General features: G+C 38.1%; 1 protein-coding gene across 4 annotated transcripts in view; it reads right to left on the reverse strand.

Annotated features, from left to right (window-relative positions):
- The window catches only part of C21H1orf112 (chromosome 21 C1orf112 homolog), a 39,398-nt gene that overhangs the window by 719 nt on the left and 17,969 nt on the right, over positions 1-20,710 (reverse strand). For 2 of the 4 annotated variants that reach the window (XM_032463765.1, XM_032463766.1), the window contains 14 exons: positions 18,133-18,281; positions 17,731-17,860; positions 17,246-17,302; positions 16,445-16,631; positions 15,546-15,628; positions 15,149-15,200; positions 13,787-13,876; positions 8,979-9,164; positions 7,060-7,182; positions 5,874-5,969; positions 3,950-4,063; positions 2,262-2,366; positions 1,764-1,844; positions 719-838 (listed from right to left, as the gene is read on the reverse strand). In XM_032463765.1, coding sequence (XP_032319656.1) covers positions 719-838; positions 1,764-1,844; positions 2,262-2,366; positions 3,950-4,063; positions 5,874-5,969; positions 7,060-7,182; positions 8,979-9,164; positions 13,787-13,876; positions 15,149-15,200; positions 15,546-15,628; positions 16,445-16,631; positions 17,246-17,302; positions 17,731-17,860; positions 18,133-18,281 — 1,573 coding nt within the window. The remainder of the gene's footprint in view (positions 1-718; positions 839-1,763; positions 1,845-2,261; positions 2,367-3,949; positions 4,064-5,873; positions 5,970-7,059; positions 7,183-8,978; positions 9,165-13,786; positions 13,877-15,148; positions 15,201-15,545; positions 15,629-16,444; positions 16,632-17,245; positions 17,303-17,730; positions 17,861-18,132; positions 18,282-20,710) is intronic. The other 2 variants (XM_014555995.2, XM_014555990.2) reach the window with 2 other exon arrangements.

Consider the following 20,710-nt stretch of genomic DNA (forward strand, 5'->3'; position numbering starts at 1 on the left):
CATCATTGTACCACGAGGGGGAGGAAGGGGTGGGGCCAAGACAGTTTTTATAATCCTTATCTTCCTAAGGAAGGTCATAATATATACGGCTTACATAACACTAATGATATATTTAACTTTATAGATTTCAGGCATAAAAGTTACATGTCTTGAAAACAAGTTACTGGTTTTTGTAAGAGTTGTAACTAAAATTTACCAGAACGTTATTCCCCTTAGAGATTACCATTCCACACATACTATTAGTGCTCAAAACAATTTTGAATATCCTTAGCAGTGTCAGATTTTCCCTCTTAATAGGTAGACGTGGTTTCTAGACAACGCCAGAAATTCTTCGGCTGGTTTGATGAATGAGGCAAGGGAGCAAACTAAACATTTTGGAAAAAAGGTTAATTGGTTTTCTTCTGTGGTTCAGAAACTTGCATTTGTAGCATCACTGGTACAAACACGTAACTTTTCCAAAGGTTATTACAAATAACTGAAAGTTAGAGTCTATTTTTGTAGTCCCATCTGTTCTATGTATTGATAACCTTTTAGGAAGAAGACATGTGACTTTTAAAAGAACACTCGCTATAAAAAAGAATTTTACGTGTCTAGATCTATTTGATTATTTTGATATTCAATATGAGGCCGAGAACCACACTAGTTTTACTTTTATCAGTAGGTAGAAGGGCAGAATGTCTTATTTAAAGCCTGACCCACACTGACAAGCAGTCCGTACCTGTAAAGATGACCACTTTGCTTCTTCCACAGTAACTTTAGCAAAGGGCTCCCAGAAAATACCTTTCTCCTGTTTGATACGTTCCACTCGGGCATCTGCAGTTTCATCTACAAACCCCGTCTGCCAGAGAGCATGAAAAACCAAGTGAAAAATCAACACGTTACCATTTTGGTCCTAGTACAGAACACCGTGATGTTCAAGAAGTGAAAGGGCCAAAGCTTGCATGCTGAAGAGCCAAGTGTTAAGCTGTTCTGGCTTAGCCTGTGAACCAGGCAAATTCTGGAAGTTGGACTCACCTGTAAATGTATCCTCTTAGTGTAATTTGGGTAAAATTACTCTACGGTGTTCTCTTTCCTTACAGAAAAGTGGTAGTGTCATCTTTCCAGAAAAAAATGAGTCTGCTGGCCTTTACTGAATCGGGGGGGAACTGGCAAAAGCAACATGGACACAAACGCACTTAGGTCCAGCTTACATGTAACCTGTGCGTATATGTAAGTAGTAAATTAGAAGACTAACCCAGTTCAAAATGAGATTATTGTTTACAAAAATTAAATTCACTTTCTCCTGGCGTTGTAAATTTGTGGTTTAACTGTCCTGTTGGTGCTTCAGTGAACCCTTAACTTACATCCTAACACTGTCCCCACAAATACGGGAGCCCTATGATTCAACAGTTTGGTCAGTATTTGGAAAAGTAGGTCTGGTGTCCCGTCGGGGCAGAAAAGCCATGCCTACATTAAAATAGTAAACATGAGCCTCTCGGGCCTATGATTCCACATGTGAATCTAATTAAGATCAGTAACAGGTAGGGGACCCCCGTTAGTCATCTCACTGCCCTAATGATCCCAAATTACAGGCAGAGTTACTGCAAGTGCCCTATTTCTGACTTGTAATGTGGTCCCACCTGTGTAATGTGTCACCACTGTGCTAGTAAGCACTGTGGAAAGTTTAAGCTAAAAAGGTATTTAACTTGGTTATAATTTCAAAAAAGGTAACATGATAACAAAATATGTGACACTACTGTTTTGATTCTATATAAATACAGTACCTTCTCCAGAAAGGATACAACTTTGTTCTTTGTTTCTTCAGAACTGAGACACAGTGGAACTATCTCTTCCTGATTTGTTCCCTATTAGAAGATTGATAAACAAAACCAGTGTTAATATATTTCAACAGCTTGCAAAAACAAGTACATGGGCTTGAAGAATGACCTTAGTTAAAATACTCAGCGCCAGAGGATCCTCAGACTGTTAAGCTCATAGTTCTTTCAGGGCCTTAGAAGAACACGACACCCTGCACAAGTGCAGGGGTGAACTACGTCCGCCCAGTCATCCTGGCGTCTCGGGGCCCCCTTAGGACCAAAGGCATAGCTTGCATGACAGTGGGTAAGAGGAAGAAGCAATTACCAGACTAGTAATATCTCCTCCAGCACAAAACTTTGACTAAGATACAAAAATAGTTTGATAAGTGTTTTTGGAATGTTTTGGAAAATTTGAAATACTAAAATATTTTAGAGGTCACTGTGATTGATCGGCCTTCTAATTACCTCTGCAAACTGAGTGAATGCCTCCAAGGTATGTTGTTCTAGTAACCAGTTCCTGTCAGCCAACAGTGAGGCAAAAATAGAAGACAGGCTGGGCAGAATTTTGTCCTAAAAAGAGAACCAAACCTTAATAAGTAGAAGAAAACTAAAGCAGAGTACATTCATTATTGTGACATTGTCAAGTGTCCATAATTCTGTCCCAGTGAACACGTCATAAAACCTGTCTGGTCACGTCACTCCTTTGTTCAGGTCCTTCCGAAGGCAGCTTCCCACTCCCTCAGAGCGTGCCCGCCAAGCCCCACGAGCTCTGCGTTGGCTGCCCTCGGTGTGCCAGGCGTTCCCCGCAGGACCCTCACTTACTCTCCCCTGCTCGGGAGCCGCCTGCCCCTCAGCTTCAGCAAGGTGACATGTGAGGACAACCTGAGGACTCCACTGACTGAGTCCAACTTAAGACTCTACCCGCACATACACATTCTTTCTCCCCTTGCCTGCTTCACTTCTCTCCGTAGCACTCACCACCATTTCACGTGCGACCCGTGTCAGCACTTGACTGCAGCTCCCGGCAGGCTGAGGGCGGGCGTTAGCTTAGTTCACTACCGAGCCCCAGAGATGAAAGCAGTGCCGGACACACAGCAAGAACTCAATTTACTAAGTCAACCCGTCTCATGGCTTTAAAGTGCCTCTTACATTTCTTCAGACCTTAACTTCATTCCTGGGAATATGTAAGGTAATTCCTGCTAATAAAACATTTGTTCCCTGAGTTCCAGGCCCATTAGGGTCCGTGGCTGTGCACTAATGAAGCAACATTAGGAATACATTTATTTTATGCTAAAATGAAGATAGCTCAAATGCAAGTATCTGAATACTTTTGTCCAAAGAATTGAAAAGAAGCTATCAAGTCTACAGTGTCTCATGAAACAAACGTACATGATGAAAACATACAGTATGGTATTATTTCCTGGTAAGTAAGAAAACCCTTTAGAAACTAACTGGTTAAATTTTTGGTTTCAAAGATTTTAATCAACATGTACTGAGATAATGTCCATCCATCATGTTTTTGTTGCAGTTACATAAAAAGTTCTCATCAGTGAACTCTACAGTATCTCCCGTGGAGGTGGGGCAGAGTCAACTGTCTAGAATTGTTTTAACCACAGTAATAAGGCAAAACTCAATTTAGGAGGAGGACTTCCTTTTGCTGTGAAGTATGTCTTAAAATTCAGCAGAAGTGTATTAGCAGGGTTCTTTTTATAAATAAATATCCATTTGTTGACTATATATACTTTGCAACATTTTAAAAAATACTGTCTTAAAAAACAAACAGGTTCACTCTGATGGATATAAAACCAAGAGAATAATTTTGATAAACTACCCAATTTCCTCACTGTACGTTGCTCCCTAGAAGACATGAATATGACTTCCTTCCTCAGGAACTCTGTGTGCTAGAGCCCACCTGGAACGACTCTCACACTGCAGCAAACGCTATGAATTACTTGTATGTCAACATACATTTTTCTGAAAGAAAATGAGTTCTATTTTGACAGTCACCCTCTCTTCACAAAATACATTTTATATTCCCCCCTCAATTTTCATTGTCAAAAATCCACAGAATTCCAGAAACTAAAGCCTAAAAATCCCTTAGTAATTCTTAAAAGATTTTGTTAGCATGGGGAACAACATTAAGAGGGTATTACCTGCATAGCCTGAGGTATAAAAAGTTTTCCTACAGAGGATACAAAATCAAGCACTGCCAAACGCACGTGGTCGGGAGGCTCTAGTTTAAGTAGTGAGGTCTGCAAAGTGACCACCTAAAGGGGGCAAAGACCAAAGAACAGTTATAAATGAAAACAAATGTTCTGTAGAGACATGCCTGAGACTTGACGGATACATGGAAGGGGAAATCAAACCAAACCCAGAACAGATGAACACTCCACAGGGCCTAAACTTCACAGGTAGAATCTGAATAAAATAAAGTGAGTCCATTTTTACAGCATTTGTCCTGCCAACCACTGCATTAAAAAAAAAAAAAAAATCCACATGTTCCTGAAAAACTATGTACCAGTACTCTTTCAAGTCTTTAAACATTATTTTATATTTTAAATTCTAGAGAAAAAAGTTCATTACTTAAAGCATGGGTTGGCCTTTTCTACAAAGCGCCAGATGGTAAATATTTTAGGCTTTGCAGGCAACATGTTCCCATGTTCCTTGTTGCATATTCCTTTTTTTTCCCTTAAACTTTGAAAAGTAAAAATCATCCTTTGCTCTTGTGCTGAAAGCAGGAAGGCAGCATCTAGCCAGGAGGCCACAGTGTTACCAACCTCTAGTTTAAAAGAACACTAAGATTGTCTTTTTTTCCCCCCACATTATTTGATTAACTTTCTTTTTCTGGGTGGGGATAATTAGGTTTATTTATTTATTTAATGAAAGTACTGGGGATTGAACCCAGGACCTCGTGCATGCTAAGAACGCACTCTACCACTGAGCTATACCCTCCCTGCTGAAATAGTTTGCTATAAAGGAAGCAATGTCTAAATGAACAATTTACTTATATTGAAATTTTAGAATGTTAGTTATTTGGTTTTTTTTTAAAAGGTAGGCACAATTACATCAAAACTATCAGTATTTAATTTTTCAGAAAAGAATATTAGAATCTTCAGGATCAACGTTAATTTGAGTCAATTATTTTACTGTATTCTCATTCTCTTTAGTAATCCATGACACATGTATAATTTAAAATACGCCTAATTAGTAAATACTGATTGATGGTAAATTCCTGATGTACACAACCACTCATCAGACCTACTAAAAGTGAAGCATCGCTCACTTCACTGTCTACATGCTGTGACAGGGCACTACTTCTTCCATGCCCTTGCTCCCTGGGAGGGGTTAGCTTTACCTCATGACAGTCTGTGTCCTGTGTGACTGGAAGCTAAAGCCAACTCCTGAATTGGGGGATCAAGTCTGTTCAGTATGGACTCATTCCAAGGCCTCAAACCACTTCAGATAAGATGAAGGTCTTTCCCCTCTTCCCTCTCTCTCAATCGCTTAGAGCCTCCGAAAGCGAGGCACACCTGAGGCAACACCACAGGGATCCCCTAGTGGCCGGTTCTGCCCGGCCCTGCCACACACCCTGAGGCCAGAGAGAAAACTCAGCAGTGCTCTTCAGTCATCTTCTTCAAAGAAACAATGAGGATTGTCCTTAAGCCCACACTGGTTTTATACCACACTTTCACAGCTACTGACATGCCTCTGAAAATGCTACCACTGTAAGGTTCACATGTGTACTAGGACTCCTAACCTCGGGGATTTTTCTTGAGTGTTAATAGCAACAATGAAAAAGTTTTGACTATTTAGTATCAGGAGACAGAGAAGAAACAGATAAAGGCTGAATTACCAGCCCAGTGTACTAACAATACCCTACTAGAAGAAAGACAGAAGAAATGAGGAGATATCCTTGGACAAGCACATCTGTCACATTTGTATGTTCAGTTCAACAAGAAAGGGTAATAAGCATACTGAGCAACAAATCATTAGAAAGGACTTCCCAGAAAGTTATTTTAAGTGATACTAGTTTAACAACTTCCTCAGCAAAGTACCAACTTGCTCACTATTTCTTACCTGACTTATCAGCTGAAGATCTAGAGTTTGAATGAAAAATCCCAATAGTGGAAGCAAAAGGCTGAGTGTCTGTTGAACGTAAGGTTGACCTGTTACCTTAAATAAAAAGCACAAAATAATTTTGGTAGCAATGTTCAATTATATGAGAATAGCATTTATTATATTTATACCAGGCAATGTACTAAGCACTTTATATTTATTACCTCATTTCTTCTAATTCTATGAGGTAGATATTATTTCCCTCACTTTACAAATAAGAAAAAAGGGCCGAGAAGTTAAATGATTTACTCTAGATCACACGGCTAAGAAAAAGCAAAGTCACGATTCAAATCCGGATATAACTTGGATGGGGATCTAATTACTTCCGTCTGCTACTGAAAAGCCTGCGTATTCCTTAGTCTTCTTAAATTTCCATTTCTCCTCTCCATAACTGTTGTTTCTATCATGATACTGTAAGCTCTATCACCAGCAGACAGGCCCTCAGTGATCATTTACTGAATGACTTATGAGGTCAGGGGAAAGCACTTGTTGACGTCAAAATGCTGCAGTAGGGAAATCCGACCATACATAAACTTTAATGATAAAACTTCACCTGCAAAGCCATTTCTATGATTTCTCAAGTGTGAATGTTGCCTCGGCTTCCGTTGGCTGGGACAACCAGGCGTCACACGTTTATTTCTATTTAAATGTCATATTTCGATATTAACTAAATATGATTTTTAAATCACAATAATCTGTGGACCACATTCTACCTCTACCCTGATCATCACGTGGCTCTTTGGCTTTGCTGGGGAGAGGAATACAAATTAGCCTCCCCCATTCAGTTGCCCCAGATCACTCTCCACTGCCCAAAAGACGTTATAAAGGACCATGGAATCGACAGAAACAGGCTACACTAACCAAAGAGAGAAGAAAACGGGGAAACGGGGTCCAACTGGTCTTGATAATAGCCAGCTGGACTGTCACGGCTGCTTTACCAGGCTCTAGTTCTACTAATCTGATTCTACCACACTCTTAAAAAAGAACTGGCTGAAAGAGCACAGATAGGTATTTTAAGTTCTAATCACAAGTACGACCAGCACCGAAAGAAATCACATACTTCTTATTCGACAGGGACACTTCAGTACTTATTCTTTTTCCAATATTTTATTTCTTCTTCAGGGAAACGATCTGTTGCTTTCCTTACCAGTTTAATGTTTAAAAGAGCCCAAAGCTGACTCCCAACTTCCATAACTGCAGTTTGTTGTCCACTATCCAAAGCTTCCCCAGCAGAACTACACACAGTAAGCAAAGCAGAGAGCACCGTGTTCTAAAGGGGGAGAGACAGGGAGAGGACCGAGTTCGGATACCAGTCTATAGATGCTGGAGCCAATTACCTGGAGGTTATGAGTTACTTATAACTCTTCATAAAACCCATACAGAATTATATTTCTAAGACCCAAAGCCATCTTTTCAGCTATTTCCTTAGTACATGTATATTTTGCTAAAACCAGTTTTCCTTACACACAGAAACATTAGCTTCATTTTTCTAAATAAACATTCATTTTCCCTTTTAAAAGTTTGAAAATTTAATGAAATGGAAACAGCATCATGTTTTAATAAATAGGCTTGTAGCAAATGGTCAGTATGGTCAGGCTAATTTTATAATATTCATCAACTAAAACTTTTTTTTTTTACATTATGCTTAGCAATCTTTTAAAGTTATGTTATTATTGCTATTGTTTTATAATTAATCTTTAAAATTTCTCAGCAACTCTGCATTCAATAAGCAAATATTTTATTTAAGAAGTACACTATCTAGAGTTTGAAACTAAAAACAATCTTTCTTGGATTCACTCTCTGTATCATGTCTCTGGCCAGGAATGGGGTTGGCTGGGGTGTAGTTCGAGTAAAGGGAGGCCACATGAGAATGTAATGATCAGTAACTTTGTCTTTAATCTGTTATACTTCAACAAACACATTTAAATTTATGTAATTACCATACTGCTTTTAATTTATGATTTACCTATTTTCTTTTACAAATAAACAGGTTAAATGACCTGCTGAACTGAAGTCTTGGTTACAGAGTGAAGATATATTAAATTTTAGAAAATAGGTGCTTTTATCTGATACAAAAGACTTTGTCTTTACTACAGAAATTCGTGCACAATAAGGCAAAATCTGAACAATCTCACCTACTCCTACCTAGGCATTTAACAGCTTTTCCAAAATACACATTAAAAATTTAATTTCTTTTTGATATATGTAAATGTTTTAAATTATCTTGATGATTAAGGTCAAGGTCCATTATGTAACAGAGTATCAGAACATTTATACTCAGTATAGAAACAGAAGCCCTGAGAAAACTCTGAACTTTAATTTAAAATTGCAAATAGGCCCCTAGCCCCTTGAATGCCCTGTCCCCATCCTCACTTGATTTTTTCCTACTTATAACACACTGATACGTATATACATATATATATATATATAACTTCTCTGTCCACAGCTAAGCTAGAATGTAAGTCCATGAGAATAGGAATTTTTGTTTGTTTAGTTCCCTGATATATCCCCGATGCCTCAGACAGAAGTTGGCACGTTCGAGCACTCAAATTATGCTAAATGAATGAATGGATAAAAGAATGAGCAAATAAATACTCAACTATGTGTACTATATTCAGTCAGTTTTTAAAAACTTTTTTTTTAACTGATATGGAATAAAAAGAAATTCATCTTATTTTAGTAAGGAACATTCTAAACAGAAAGGTACATAAAGGCTCAGAACAGGTTTGCATAAAATAAAGGCTGTACAGTAAATAGAAGAATCGTTTCTGCCTAACCTGGAGATATGTCAGCAAAAATACTACCAATAAAGTATTTTGTGTGTTTCATGATGTTCCAATGTGTCTTGGGTTACAGACACCCTCCCCGAAATATAATTTACATCCATCAAGATAATAATAGTATGTTTCTCATAGACTCTTTTACAATGTAGAGATCTGAAACTCTTGCTAGATTCTAACCTAAGGGTACGACTGTGTCTATCTGTTTAACAACACAGCCCCAGAAACTTAAACAGTGCTTAATAAACAGCTACTGAATGAATCAAAGCCATCAAAGTTTTCTTACCAGAGACTCCAGCTCCCCCACAGTGCGACTGCTGCCTAGCCACTCCCTGCACTGCGCGGTGCACACCCTGCTGACCTCGCGGGCAGTCTGTCGCCTAAGATCAGCAGGTAATGCCTGAAAGGAAATGTACTGCCACAGAAGCAGATTTCCTGGTTCTTTCGGGGAAAATTTCTGGATAAACTCCACCTGAAATGAATTGTTACAGAAACAAGAGCAACATAAGACAGTCTAATGAATGGATACACCAAAGCTAAGTATTAGCTTCTATGTTCAGTATTTTGAAAAAGTTTTTAACGGAACAGCAATATCACAAGGTACCAGACCAAGGTAGCTTAAACAAACACGCACTATTATTTTTGTTGTTGTTGCACTGATCTCCAAAATGAAAAACAGGTTAATGGAGCATGATACAAATGCATTAAGAAATGTTAAACAATGTACTTCACTATTAGTGATGTCAGCTATTTCACGTGGTCCTACCCAAGAAGCCTATTATTTTCCTAAGAATTTGTGTACTCACCACCTTGTTCAGTTAAGTCAAAAGTAATATTTCAAAATATGCCAAGACTCATTCAGCCAACCTTTGTGGCTTACTACCCAGCTGACTATGGTTAAGAACTTAAAGAAGCAAAGGTCACAGGATCAGTTTTCCACTGGCCCAGCCAGCTCTGCTTTTAGACAACATATAAAACTCATTCACAAATGTTCAGAACAGTACAGTTAGCAAATCCATTCTATCACTGAAATAATTCAAAGTGCCTCCAGGTTAACAGAAAAACAGTACTGTTTTAAAAAAAAAAAAAAAAGGCTCCAACAGATTAGACAAAAATGGAAAACAAAAGTTCTAAAAAATCAGTTAAAATGTGAAATTAGTTTCTGGTGAAAAAACAGCAAAAACAGTGGTGCACTTAGTTACTAATTTAGGTATAATCCACTAGGAAGTACAGTAATGTAATTTTTTTTTTTTTAATCTGGAAATAAGTTTATTTCTCTTGAGTGAATACCCAAGAGTTTATTTCTGGGTTGTATGGTAAGGTAAAGGTGTATTTTACTTCATAAGAAGTTGCCAAGTTGTTTTCCATATTATCTCTTTGCCTTCCCACCAGCAATGTGTGAGAGTTTCAGTTGCTCAGCATCTTTGCCAGCAGTCTTGAAAAAAAATTTTCAGATGTTCCAATTGGCATGTAGTGATACCTTATTGTGGGTTTTTTTTTAACTTTTTTTATTGAGTTATAGTCATTTTACAATTTGTGTCAAATTCCATTGTAGAGCACAATTTTTCAGTTACACATGAACATATATATATTCATTGTCACATTTTTTTTTGCTGTGAGCTACCATAAGATCTTGTATATATTTCCCTGTGCTATACAGTATGATCTGTTTATCTATTCTAGTAATGTAATTTTTTAAAGTAGAATAATTCAGTTTACAATATCCAAAATCTACTTGTTGAATGAAAATTTTCCCTGTATCAGAAACAAACACAGACTCATAGACATAGAATACAAACTTGTGGTTGCCAGTGGGGAGAGGGGTGGGAAAGGACAGACTGGGAGTACGAAATTTGTAGATACTGACAGGTATATATAGAACAGACAAACAAGATTATACTGCATAGCACAGGGAAATATATACAAGATCTTGTGGTAGCTCAGGGTGAAAAAGAATGTGACAATGAATATATGTATGTTCATGTCTGACTGAAAAATTGTGCTCTACACTGGAAATTGACACATTGTAAACTGACTATAACTCAATAAAATTAAATTTAAAAAAAGGAAACAAACAAAAACCCCCACTATATTAAATTTCACAGAGAAACTCTTCTACATTATATATTTCACTTATACTTGAATTTTATTTTGTTTGCAGAAAATATTTAGCTGTCAAAACAAGGAAGAAATCATGTGGCTATCTTTTGGGACAGCAGATAAAGCCAGAAAAATGGATCCCTTGATGAGCTATGTGTCTATTATAATAAGCAGCTTTATTCAGGAAATCAAACTGCATTAGGAAAGCCAAGAGAATTGTGCCAACTGATCAACATCAGTTCAAACAAGACCTTTCCTTCTAACCAAGTCCAGTGAGCCAGTGGGTCCCCTTGCCAAAACAGAACTATAACTCATAATGCCCTGGATAACACAAAAGGGTAGGTGTTGGCAAAATCTGTTACATACAAAGGCTAATTGATTGACTTACTATTCTGAGTTTGAAAACCTTGGCCACGGCACAATTTTCAAGATTTAAAACTGCTAGTCCTGACAGTTCACAAAAAGTGAAGCATAAGGGGATAATGTGCAGATCATTATGACTTCCCTCCTTAACATCAAGAAGAGAGAAACAGACACCACTGGGCTTAAAATGCACATAAATGTAGTCATCTTTACTTGGAAGTGGCAGCACAACCACCAGTGAGCCTAAGTCAGGCGTATTAGGTCCTTCCCCTCAGGCAACCTCCTTGTACTTTTCCCTGTTTCTATAAAATAGGAATACTTTGAACAGTTACACACCAAGAGAAATGACAGGACATTCCATCATTATTCTCCAATATTGAAATAGTAGATACATTTTAATCTCCCTATATACTTGCATTTCCCCCCCGAATTATTATGTATCACAGATACCTTTTTTTTTTTAAGTAAAACATGTCTTAAAAGAAAAATAAACTGAGCATGCCAGAAGAACTCTGGTTAGATGCTTACTTGATGTGTGTGTGTGTGTGTGTGTATTTTTTTTTCTTTATCTCCTCAAGGCTCACAACTGCCATCTGAGTAAGTACTAGTACTTCAATTTTAGGATTAACTAACTCTCCCAAGGACTCTCAGAACAGGGATTCAAATTTAAGTTTGCCCCTTAGTTTTAAGTTTTAGTAGAGTAACTTGACCATAGCGGGAAAAGTCAGTATTTGATAACTGAAGGCAAAAATTAAAAGCCCTCACTTATCCGTGATGTACACATCCGGCAGCCTCAATTATTTGGAAAAATTCAGAAAACTGAGAATGTAAGAGACCTCTCAACATAAACCAGAGTTTGTCTATAACAAAGCTTCTAGTTCATTTAGGCTAATTCATTCTGAATTGTATTAACCTAAAAGTTAAAATTTCACAACCCTGGGGAAAGGATTTTATCCCTATTTTATAAGTGAGAAAATTAAGGTTAAAAGGACCCTTCCTTTTCCAAATCTTACTTCTTTAGGAAGGGCATCCCAGTTAATAGGGCTTCTAGGAAGAACAATGTGCCAGGAACCAGGGGCAAGACTTTTGACAGGGGAGTAAAAGGTAGTAAAATTCTAAGAGATGTGGAGCAGACAAGCCCTCAGGAGTTTTGGAGGGAAGAACAGCAACCCTAACACGCTCTGCAGAAGGCTGGCTGCCAGCCGGGCCTGGGGTGCTCTGGCCTTGGGGACAGCGCAAGGAAGACGGCTGGCAGGTTGGTGTGGTTCCTCTGGGGCCTGGCCAACCTCTCTCGAGCAGGAGAGCAGGCATGGACTTGCGGTAAATACTCTCATCAGAAATGACTCCCAGCATTTACTAAGCACCCACCTAAGCCCGGCGCCATGCTGTGTGTTTTGTATATATTATCTCTAAGTCCTTAAAATTTTTTTCAAAATGGCTACAAAGATCTGCTGCTTTGTAGGCAGGGAAACTGAGGTTGGAAAGTATGACCTGCCCAAGGTCACAGTCAGCCAGAACTCACACCAAGGCCTGTAACACCATTCAGTTGTCCAGTGGTTCCCCAGCTTATATCCATGTCAGAATCATGTAGGAATTTAATAATACTCATAAAAACAAAGTACTGAGCCTCGTTTCATAGCTACCACTCCAAACTCACTCCATTCACAGGTTAAGGTCCAGGACACTGTATTTTTAAAAAGCTCCTACAGGAACCTCAGAGTGACCAGTCCAAAGGACTAGGCCAGGCCACGCAGGTCCCTGTGACCGGAGGATGTCCCCCGTCCTGGCAGAGCTCGTTGTCCTCACCACAGCAAACTACCGAGGTTCATCATCCTTTCTGTTTTCCTAAGTTTAATTTACTTACTGTACAAAAAAAGTTTTAAAGAAGGTATCACTAAGGGCATAAGTGATATTCTAGTTCTTCAAAATAAGTTAAAAGGGGCTGGGGATATAGAACCACTTCATTTCAAGTACCTTAAATGTATGAGAAACATGAGAAAGAAGACAGAGTTAGAACGGTCATCTGTAACTCTCAGCAAAGACAATGACAAGGACTCTCTCCTAGACCAAACTTAAGTCTGGCCCTCGTCTCAGCCAGCCTTGAACCTTGGACTTGTGTTCATCCTTTGTGGGCCTGTATTACCCAGTTTTAGCAAGAATCCTGTTAAGTCAATTCAGAAAGAACCCCTCACCCTTAGTATCTGATCACTCTGGTCTGTGTTCACCATGAACCTGTTAAGCCAGAATCACCCCCTTACTCCTGATGTTTCTTCTTAGTAATTTTTATCCACGGGCCCACCCTGCTCCTTGACCACAGATTCCCACTAGTTTATGCTGTATCAGAGTTGCGCCCAGCTCTACACTGCAGTCTTTTTCCCCTACTGCAACAGCTCCTGAATAAGATCTGTTTTGACCACTTTAACTACTAAATAGCTCTGGTTTTTCTTTAACAATAACATCTAAACCCATCTAAAAGCAATAAGCAAAGCAATCAATACAGTAAAAATTTATGTTCAGATCATGTCGACATTTAAATGTGTGTGTGTGTGGGGGGGGTCAAAAGCCTTCAAAAGAGTCTGAATTCAATTCTCAGCAGCTGCTCAAAGACAGTGACAAAGATGACATCCTTACCTGATGAGGTGGGGCCATGAAGAAGAAGAGACGCTTCAGCAGTATTGCTAGGTTGGTGAGCTGGTAACATTCTCCAGGGCAAGACTTTATCTGGGAAGAGACCAGAGAGAGAGGAGAGACTGGTAACTTTTATATGCCAAAATATTAACAGCAGCCCTCTCTGGGGGATAAGATTATAGGTAATTTTAATTTTTAATTTGGGGTTTTCTATATTTAATGTTTTTCTCTTCCATGAACCTAGATTACTTTCATAATGAGAAAACAATTTTGACATTACATTTGAAAACAATACTTTGGAATTTCTATTTCTTATCACCACTTTGATTATAACTTTGTATGTTAATCCCTCTACTCAAAGACAATTTATGGAATCTTTTTAGACCTAACCACAAAAGTACAGATATTTACAAAAGTAAATATCTCTGTTAGATGGATGCTTCACCAAAAGAGTTTATAAATTCTCACCATAATGTACTAGGAGAGCTTTTATTTAAAGGAGATGTAACACACGTAATATAAAAATCACTCTGTTTTGTACAAGACGTGTTAAGGATTTAGGGAAGTGGGTTAAGTGCTCCAGACCATTAGCCATGGAGACGTAGATGTCAGCTGTCTGGTTATGAAACATCTCACCAGATTTAGTCTACAACATCCTTAAAAGGTAAACAAGAAATATATGACACAATAACTCTACTAAAAAACAAAAGACACATGGACCCACATAAGCTCTTTATCAAAGGCCAGGACCAAAAACAAAACAAACAGGTCATGACCATCTTATATGTAATATATCAAACATCTAGGAATTTAAAAGTAAAAAAAGATCAGCATTGAAAAGATTAACATGAGCTGTCACTAAATCATATTTTCTCTTTGTATCCATTTACACATTACTTTTTTCCCCAAGAGGCACTGATCACCTTATCACATGTATCCCTCTCAAATCATCTTGACTGAAAGAGATACAACAAAACCAAGCGTCAGCTTGTCTAAGTCATATAGAGAGAGTGGGGGAGGGCAGGTAGGAGGGAGGGAGAGTAAGAACTCCTGGTCATCAACCTTTTTAAAACTTAGTTTCTACTTTGCATTCAATTCTAAATTTATCCTCAATCAACCCAGTCTTTCTTTCCCAGAACAATTAGTACAACTCCATAAAATTCTGAAAATGAGACAATTTCCCCAGTATTACACTGTTTCTAGTGTATCTTTCTCAATAGCATCAGTATTAATGCAAAGCAAAGAAACTGTCAAAATAATTTAGCTACCACATTATCTTTCCTTTTGATATTCACATTTTTTAAGATTAACATATCCCCAGGAACTGCATGGAAAGTGGGTGTTTTGACCTTTAATTGTACTCACCAGATGAGCCACTATGGTGACATGGTGGGCACAGAGTTCAGCAGTCCCATATCTGTAACATAAACAGAAGGCAATCTTCAGACTATTATTCAGAAAAGCAAGGAGATGAACTTCTATAAGGCACTAAATATTCTAAATTACAGTTATTTCCATGGCTAAAGAGTATCACAATATACAAAACTACCTTAGCAATAGGCTCCACTGACTCAAACCAAAGAAAAGAAAGAGGGAAGCTGGTTTCTAATGTAGTTCTGTGATATGAAATCAAACCATTTTCAGGGGCTCTTAAAGAATTTTCAAGACAGAATTTTTCTATAAACTTATAAGTATAAAGTCACTTACTGCCAATCACTACTATAAATCAACCCAAAACCCAAAAAAAGTAAGGATGATGTACCGAGCAAGGAAGCACCATGCATCCATAGCTAACAGAGAGGTGATCATATTAGCACTAAGCACAGCATCCAACAGAGCAGTATCCTAGAAAAACAGAAAGTTCATGAGACATTATTAATATTACATTTCTCAAAATAAAACAAAACACCATCACAGTCCAAACAACAACAGATCCTCAGTGGGAAAGCTCTACGTTCTGGTATCTGAAAGAACCCATGTTGCCACGCCCTTGACATTTATTGAGCACCTACTACATGTTAACCATTACGCTGGGCTATGGAGATTCTATGTGGTACCTCAACCACTAGGTTCCACGAGATTCTCTAAGTAGGAAGAAATCATAATACAACATGTATGACGTATATGCCTATACTTCAGTTTCACTTTAAACCAAATACAATATTTCATATATGCTGAATATTACCATGGTATTATCTTAAATGACACTGATTCTTACATAAATTCTAAGAATTCTTTCTCTAGAATTTTCTCAATATCTTTTCTAATCCAATTCCACTTAAAAAAAAAAAACACACGTTAAGCCTAGACTCCAGAGAATTAGTACTACATACTCCTGTCCACTTCTCTTTTTCTTTATGAAACTGAATTCAGTAAAACCCTATTTTCCCTCTTCTCACAAAGTCTTTCCATACCTTCCCACCCAAAATGTTTTCTCAAATATTTTAGCTAAATATGACATCTGAAAAACTGTAGGACTCTAGGACCACCATGTCCTAGGATCCAACTGAATTCAAGAGTAAAATGTGCAAGCTGAGAGAATGACGTTCAAAATAAATACACATGTACTACTCTCTCACTTTCTTCTATGTATGAATCACAGCTGCAATGAAAAGAAGGCAAAGTGTAACCTCAGTTTAGCCCAGCAAGTAACAAACGTACCAGTTCAGGAAACAGTGAGGGATGAAAGGAAGTGATAAATGCACACAGATGAACACAAACGTGCTGATACAAGGTGACAGCAGCTTCAGCTTGCCCTTTACTCCTTACTCCTTGTAAACAGACAGGTAGAGAGAGTTCACCAGAACACTGCTCAAAACTGGAGAAAATGCCTTTGAGTAGAGACACCCTGCGGGGAAATGGAGAACACTGAACTCAACATCATTAACACTCTACTATTAGCAGGTGTAATAATATGACATATGGAGGGATGTTTTGGCAAAGCAAATGTCTCAGGAGGTATATATCAACACCAGTTTCCAGTATGTGTGAATATGTATCTGTAAAAATAAAATACAGTCACTGTTAGAGAAATCCCTTAAAGGAAGATTTTCCTATACATTTAAAAAATCATTTAGCAAGTGTTTATCATAGTACAGACCAATACACAGTCAAAATGCATCAAGGAACTTGAAATTTAAGTAGCTAAACTAGGTATCATATATAAAAAATTAGTATCGTTCAGACAGGGAAGGGTCATTTTAAGATGAAAATGGTTTAAGAATTCTTTACAGAGGATTTAAATAACAAATTAAAAATGGGCACAATATGAATAGGTAAAAAAGACAAAGCCTGGGTAAAAGGTAGCTGTGAATCACCAGTCTGACAGCAGCAAGGTGCACGTGTAGAAAATGAGTGAAAGGATAAGGAGCAGAAGCAGATGACGACAGCAGAGTGGGGTGGGTTTTAAATGGAAAGCTGAGGAGTTGGGACATTATGCTTTACTTATTGAGTAGAACTTACTGAGTAGGAGGGCTGGGGTTTAGGGTGAGCAGCCTGGTACTGGTACACAGAATGCCACTAAAAGAAAAGATAAAATGCTAGAGCACAGCAATAATCCAGGGAGTAAGAAACCAGAGCCTGGTGTTGGCAAGGAGGACGAACACAAGTTCAATTTCCCAGGAGGTACCTTGTAGTAGCTAAGCATTCTACTTATCAGAGCTCCTCTTTAAATGTTACTAACTACATGTACTCTACTACAATCAACGTTTATAACAGACTATTAGGCAATACCTTCTACAAAAGTGAACAAAATTAAAATATTTTTAGCACCTGTTATATAGATGTTATGTGTATTTTTATTAAGTAGCAATGTATATGAGGTCTACACAGTCACTTAATTAGAATATGTGACATAACAAAAAACTTAATTTCAAGGTCACTGTAAACAACAGGACATTCTAAACCATCATAATATAATTGCATATAAACACCACCACATTTGCTACCTGGTTGTAGCTCCTGAGACCTGGCTGTCTGCGCACCACAGGGCCTGCACAGCCTCGGGCTGCGAGGGCAGCTTGTCCATGATGACAACCAGCAGTAGACAGTGTGGAAACTGCAGTTCACACGGCAGCTCTTAAGGTGGTAAAAACACATTATGTTACAACAAATTGGTAAAAACATACGCTACACTTTTTCAGCAGAAATCTGATCGTGATATGTAGAAAAATTAGAGGCATAATTTGTTTTAAATCAGAAATATGTTCTGAGAAAAGAAAGTAAGAGAAACTTTAAGTAAAATTTTTAAAACTTAGAAAAGGAGGACTATATAAGGGAAAGCAACCCCATCTCTAACACGTCATGGTTAGTAAGAAATGATTTAACATTAAGACTGTTTCGAAGCCTACCTAATCTACTGTCCAAAACCACCTGCACAAAAGGTTGGAATGTGAGAAGCTGACTGATGAGCGGATCCAGTGTAACCAGGAAAGCACCTGCTATTTCCTCCTGTTGTGCTTTTGAAATCCTGGCAGCATAGAGGCTTGGTGGAAACTTACTAGAAAGGAAGGGAAAAAAATTCATTCATTAATAGCTATTTTCTAATTTCAGACAGAGGTTAAGTACTGCAAACTGATGTTCTTCCAGCAGTGAAAACATAAAACAGTAAGTAGCATACATTTTAATAAAACAAAATTCAAAGTACTGAATTGATACCATAATTGAAGAATCTCTGAACTAATGGCTATAATTTACAAAATTAAAAGTTTATAATCTTAGAAAAAAATGTATTTTTTGATGCATTTTAATGTTTTTGACAACGAGATCCTTAAAAAACACGATAAAGATGAATATTAAACTAGTAAAAACATATGTAAAAAGATATTTCTGATAAATTCTGGGGTAATTACTTCTATTGAAAGTTGTTGTAAAATAAGAATGCTGAATTTACTATGAATTAATACTCAGTTTCTCAGAAGAGTTTTGTAAGAACAAACTGTATATTAACACTGAAGGAAGATGCAAAGATCTTTATGGAAAATGTCTCAGTAACTGGGGTTTAAACTCAACTTCAATCAAAACCTCTGTAAAATCGGATATGTATTCAATATTTTTTGCCATGTTATTTTTAATTGTGGCAAATTTGACAGTACATGAGAAAACCTGTCTAGCAGAGAATGACAGCATTTGAAAGGATGCACTTAAGATTAACAGTTGAGGCCTCTGCAGTGTGATGGAAAAAGCACCAGTCTGTCAATTATTAGTCATGTGACTTTGGTTCACTCATTTGACCTCCCTAAGTCTCAGTTTCTTCACTTGTAACACTGAATCAGAGTTGTGAGGATTAAATTCTAAGTGAAATTATAAAGTGAAAGATGCATATAAATACAATACAGGTAATGAAACTCCACTGATTTTGAAGTACAGCTACCGAGCATCAAAGCAAGTATGTGTCTTTCACACAAATGATACACTTTTAAATTAATTTACTTGACAAATGTTTATTAAGTGCCTATGTACGCCACGTACCTTTCCAGGAGTATGTGACATAGCAGTAAAAATACACAATCAGAAAATACACAATCACTGCCTTTAAAGGCACACATTCTACTGCAGGGGGGAGCTAACGAGTGAGTGAGTAAATCAACAATATAGCAGATGTTAGTAAGTACTATGGAGGAAAAATAAAACAAGGCAAGGTGGACAGGAAATTACTGACTTTCTATTTGAAATTCTATGGAACTCTGAATGTGAGTTATTTGAGAGTTTGTGCAGAGAAGTCACATGATCTAATTTATGTTTTATCGCTCACTCTGGCTACTGCACAAAGAACAGACCAGAGCAAGGCAAGGGTGGAAGCAGAGACAGCAGGTAAGATGTTCTTTTGCAAAAATGCAGGCAAGCAAATAGTGGATGGGACTGAATGACAGACGTTCAGGGGGTGAGAAGTGGTTAGAATCTGCACATTTTACTGCATATACGTATTTATACTGAAGGCAATACTGACAGACTGACAGAATTTGCTGATGAACTAGATGAGGGGTATGAGAGCAAGAGAAATATCAAAGTCGACACATCAAAGTTGACAGCGAGGTTTCTTGGCCGAATCAATCTGAATAATCAAGATGCCACTTAAACTGAAATAAGGAAGCTACAAGAGGAGGATGGGTGTGTGTGTGTGTGTGTGTGTGTGTGTGTGTGTGTGTGTGTGTGTGTGTGTGTGTGTGTGTGTGTGTGTGTGTGTGTGTGTGTGTGTGTGTGTGTGTGTGTGTCGGGGGGCAGGGATGAAATGATTGTTAATGAGTTTGGCTGGGTCAATTTAAGTGCAGATGTCCTGTCTGACAGTTAGACATTAAACAGGAGAGACATAAATTTAAAGTCTTGAGACTAAATGACCACTGGGAAGAGAGGAGAGGCTGTAGGACTGAGCACCACAGCACACCCAACTTCAAGTAGCTGGAGAGAAGAGGAGGAACCTGCGAGGAGACTAAGAAGGAGCAGCCCAGAGATTCAAAAAGAACCAAGAGGGAGAGGTGTCCAGGAAACCAACAGAAGAGTCCAAACGAAAAGATTAAGTGCTGCTGACAGGCTACATAGATGAAGCCTAAAGCTGGCCACCAGATGTAGCGACAGGGAGGTCACTGATGACCTTGACAACAGCTGTTTTGGTGAAGTGCTGAAATGGAAAGCCTGACTGGAGTAGCTTCGAAAAAGAAAGCAGAGACAACTCTTTCTAGGAGCCTTGTCTTGTTGCAAACAGGTGCAGAGAAATGGGAAGGCATCTGGAGAAGAATTAAGGTCGAGAGATTTTGTTTTATATTGTTCTTAAGGTGGGAAAAGTAACAGCATGTTGACAGACTCATGAGAATGGCCCAGAAGGGACGGACGATTGATGATAAAAAGAGGGAAAAGGAACAATTGCTAGAGTAACTTCCCTCAGCATGAGAGAGAGGATGAGATCCAATGCAGAAACAGAGGCTGGCCTCG

This window comes from Camelus ferus, chromosome 21 (genome assembly GCF_009834535.1).
Source record: "Camelus ferus isolate YT-003-E chromosome 21, BCGSAC_Cfer_1.0, whole genome shotgun sequence".
Classification (NCBI taxonomy): domain Eukaryota; kingdom Metazoa; phylum Chordata; class Mammalia; order Artiodactyla; family Camelidae; genus Camelus; species Camelus ferus.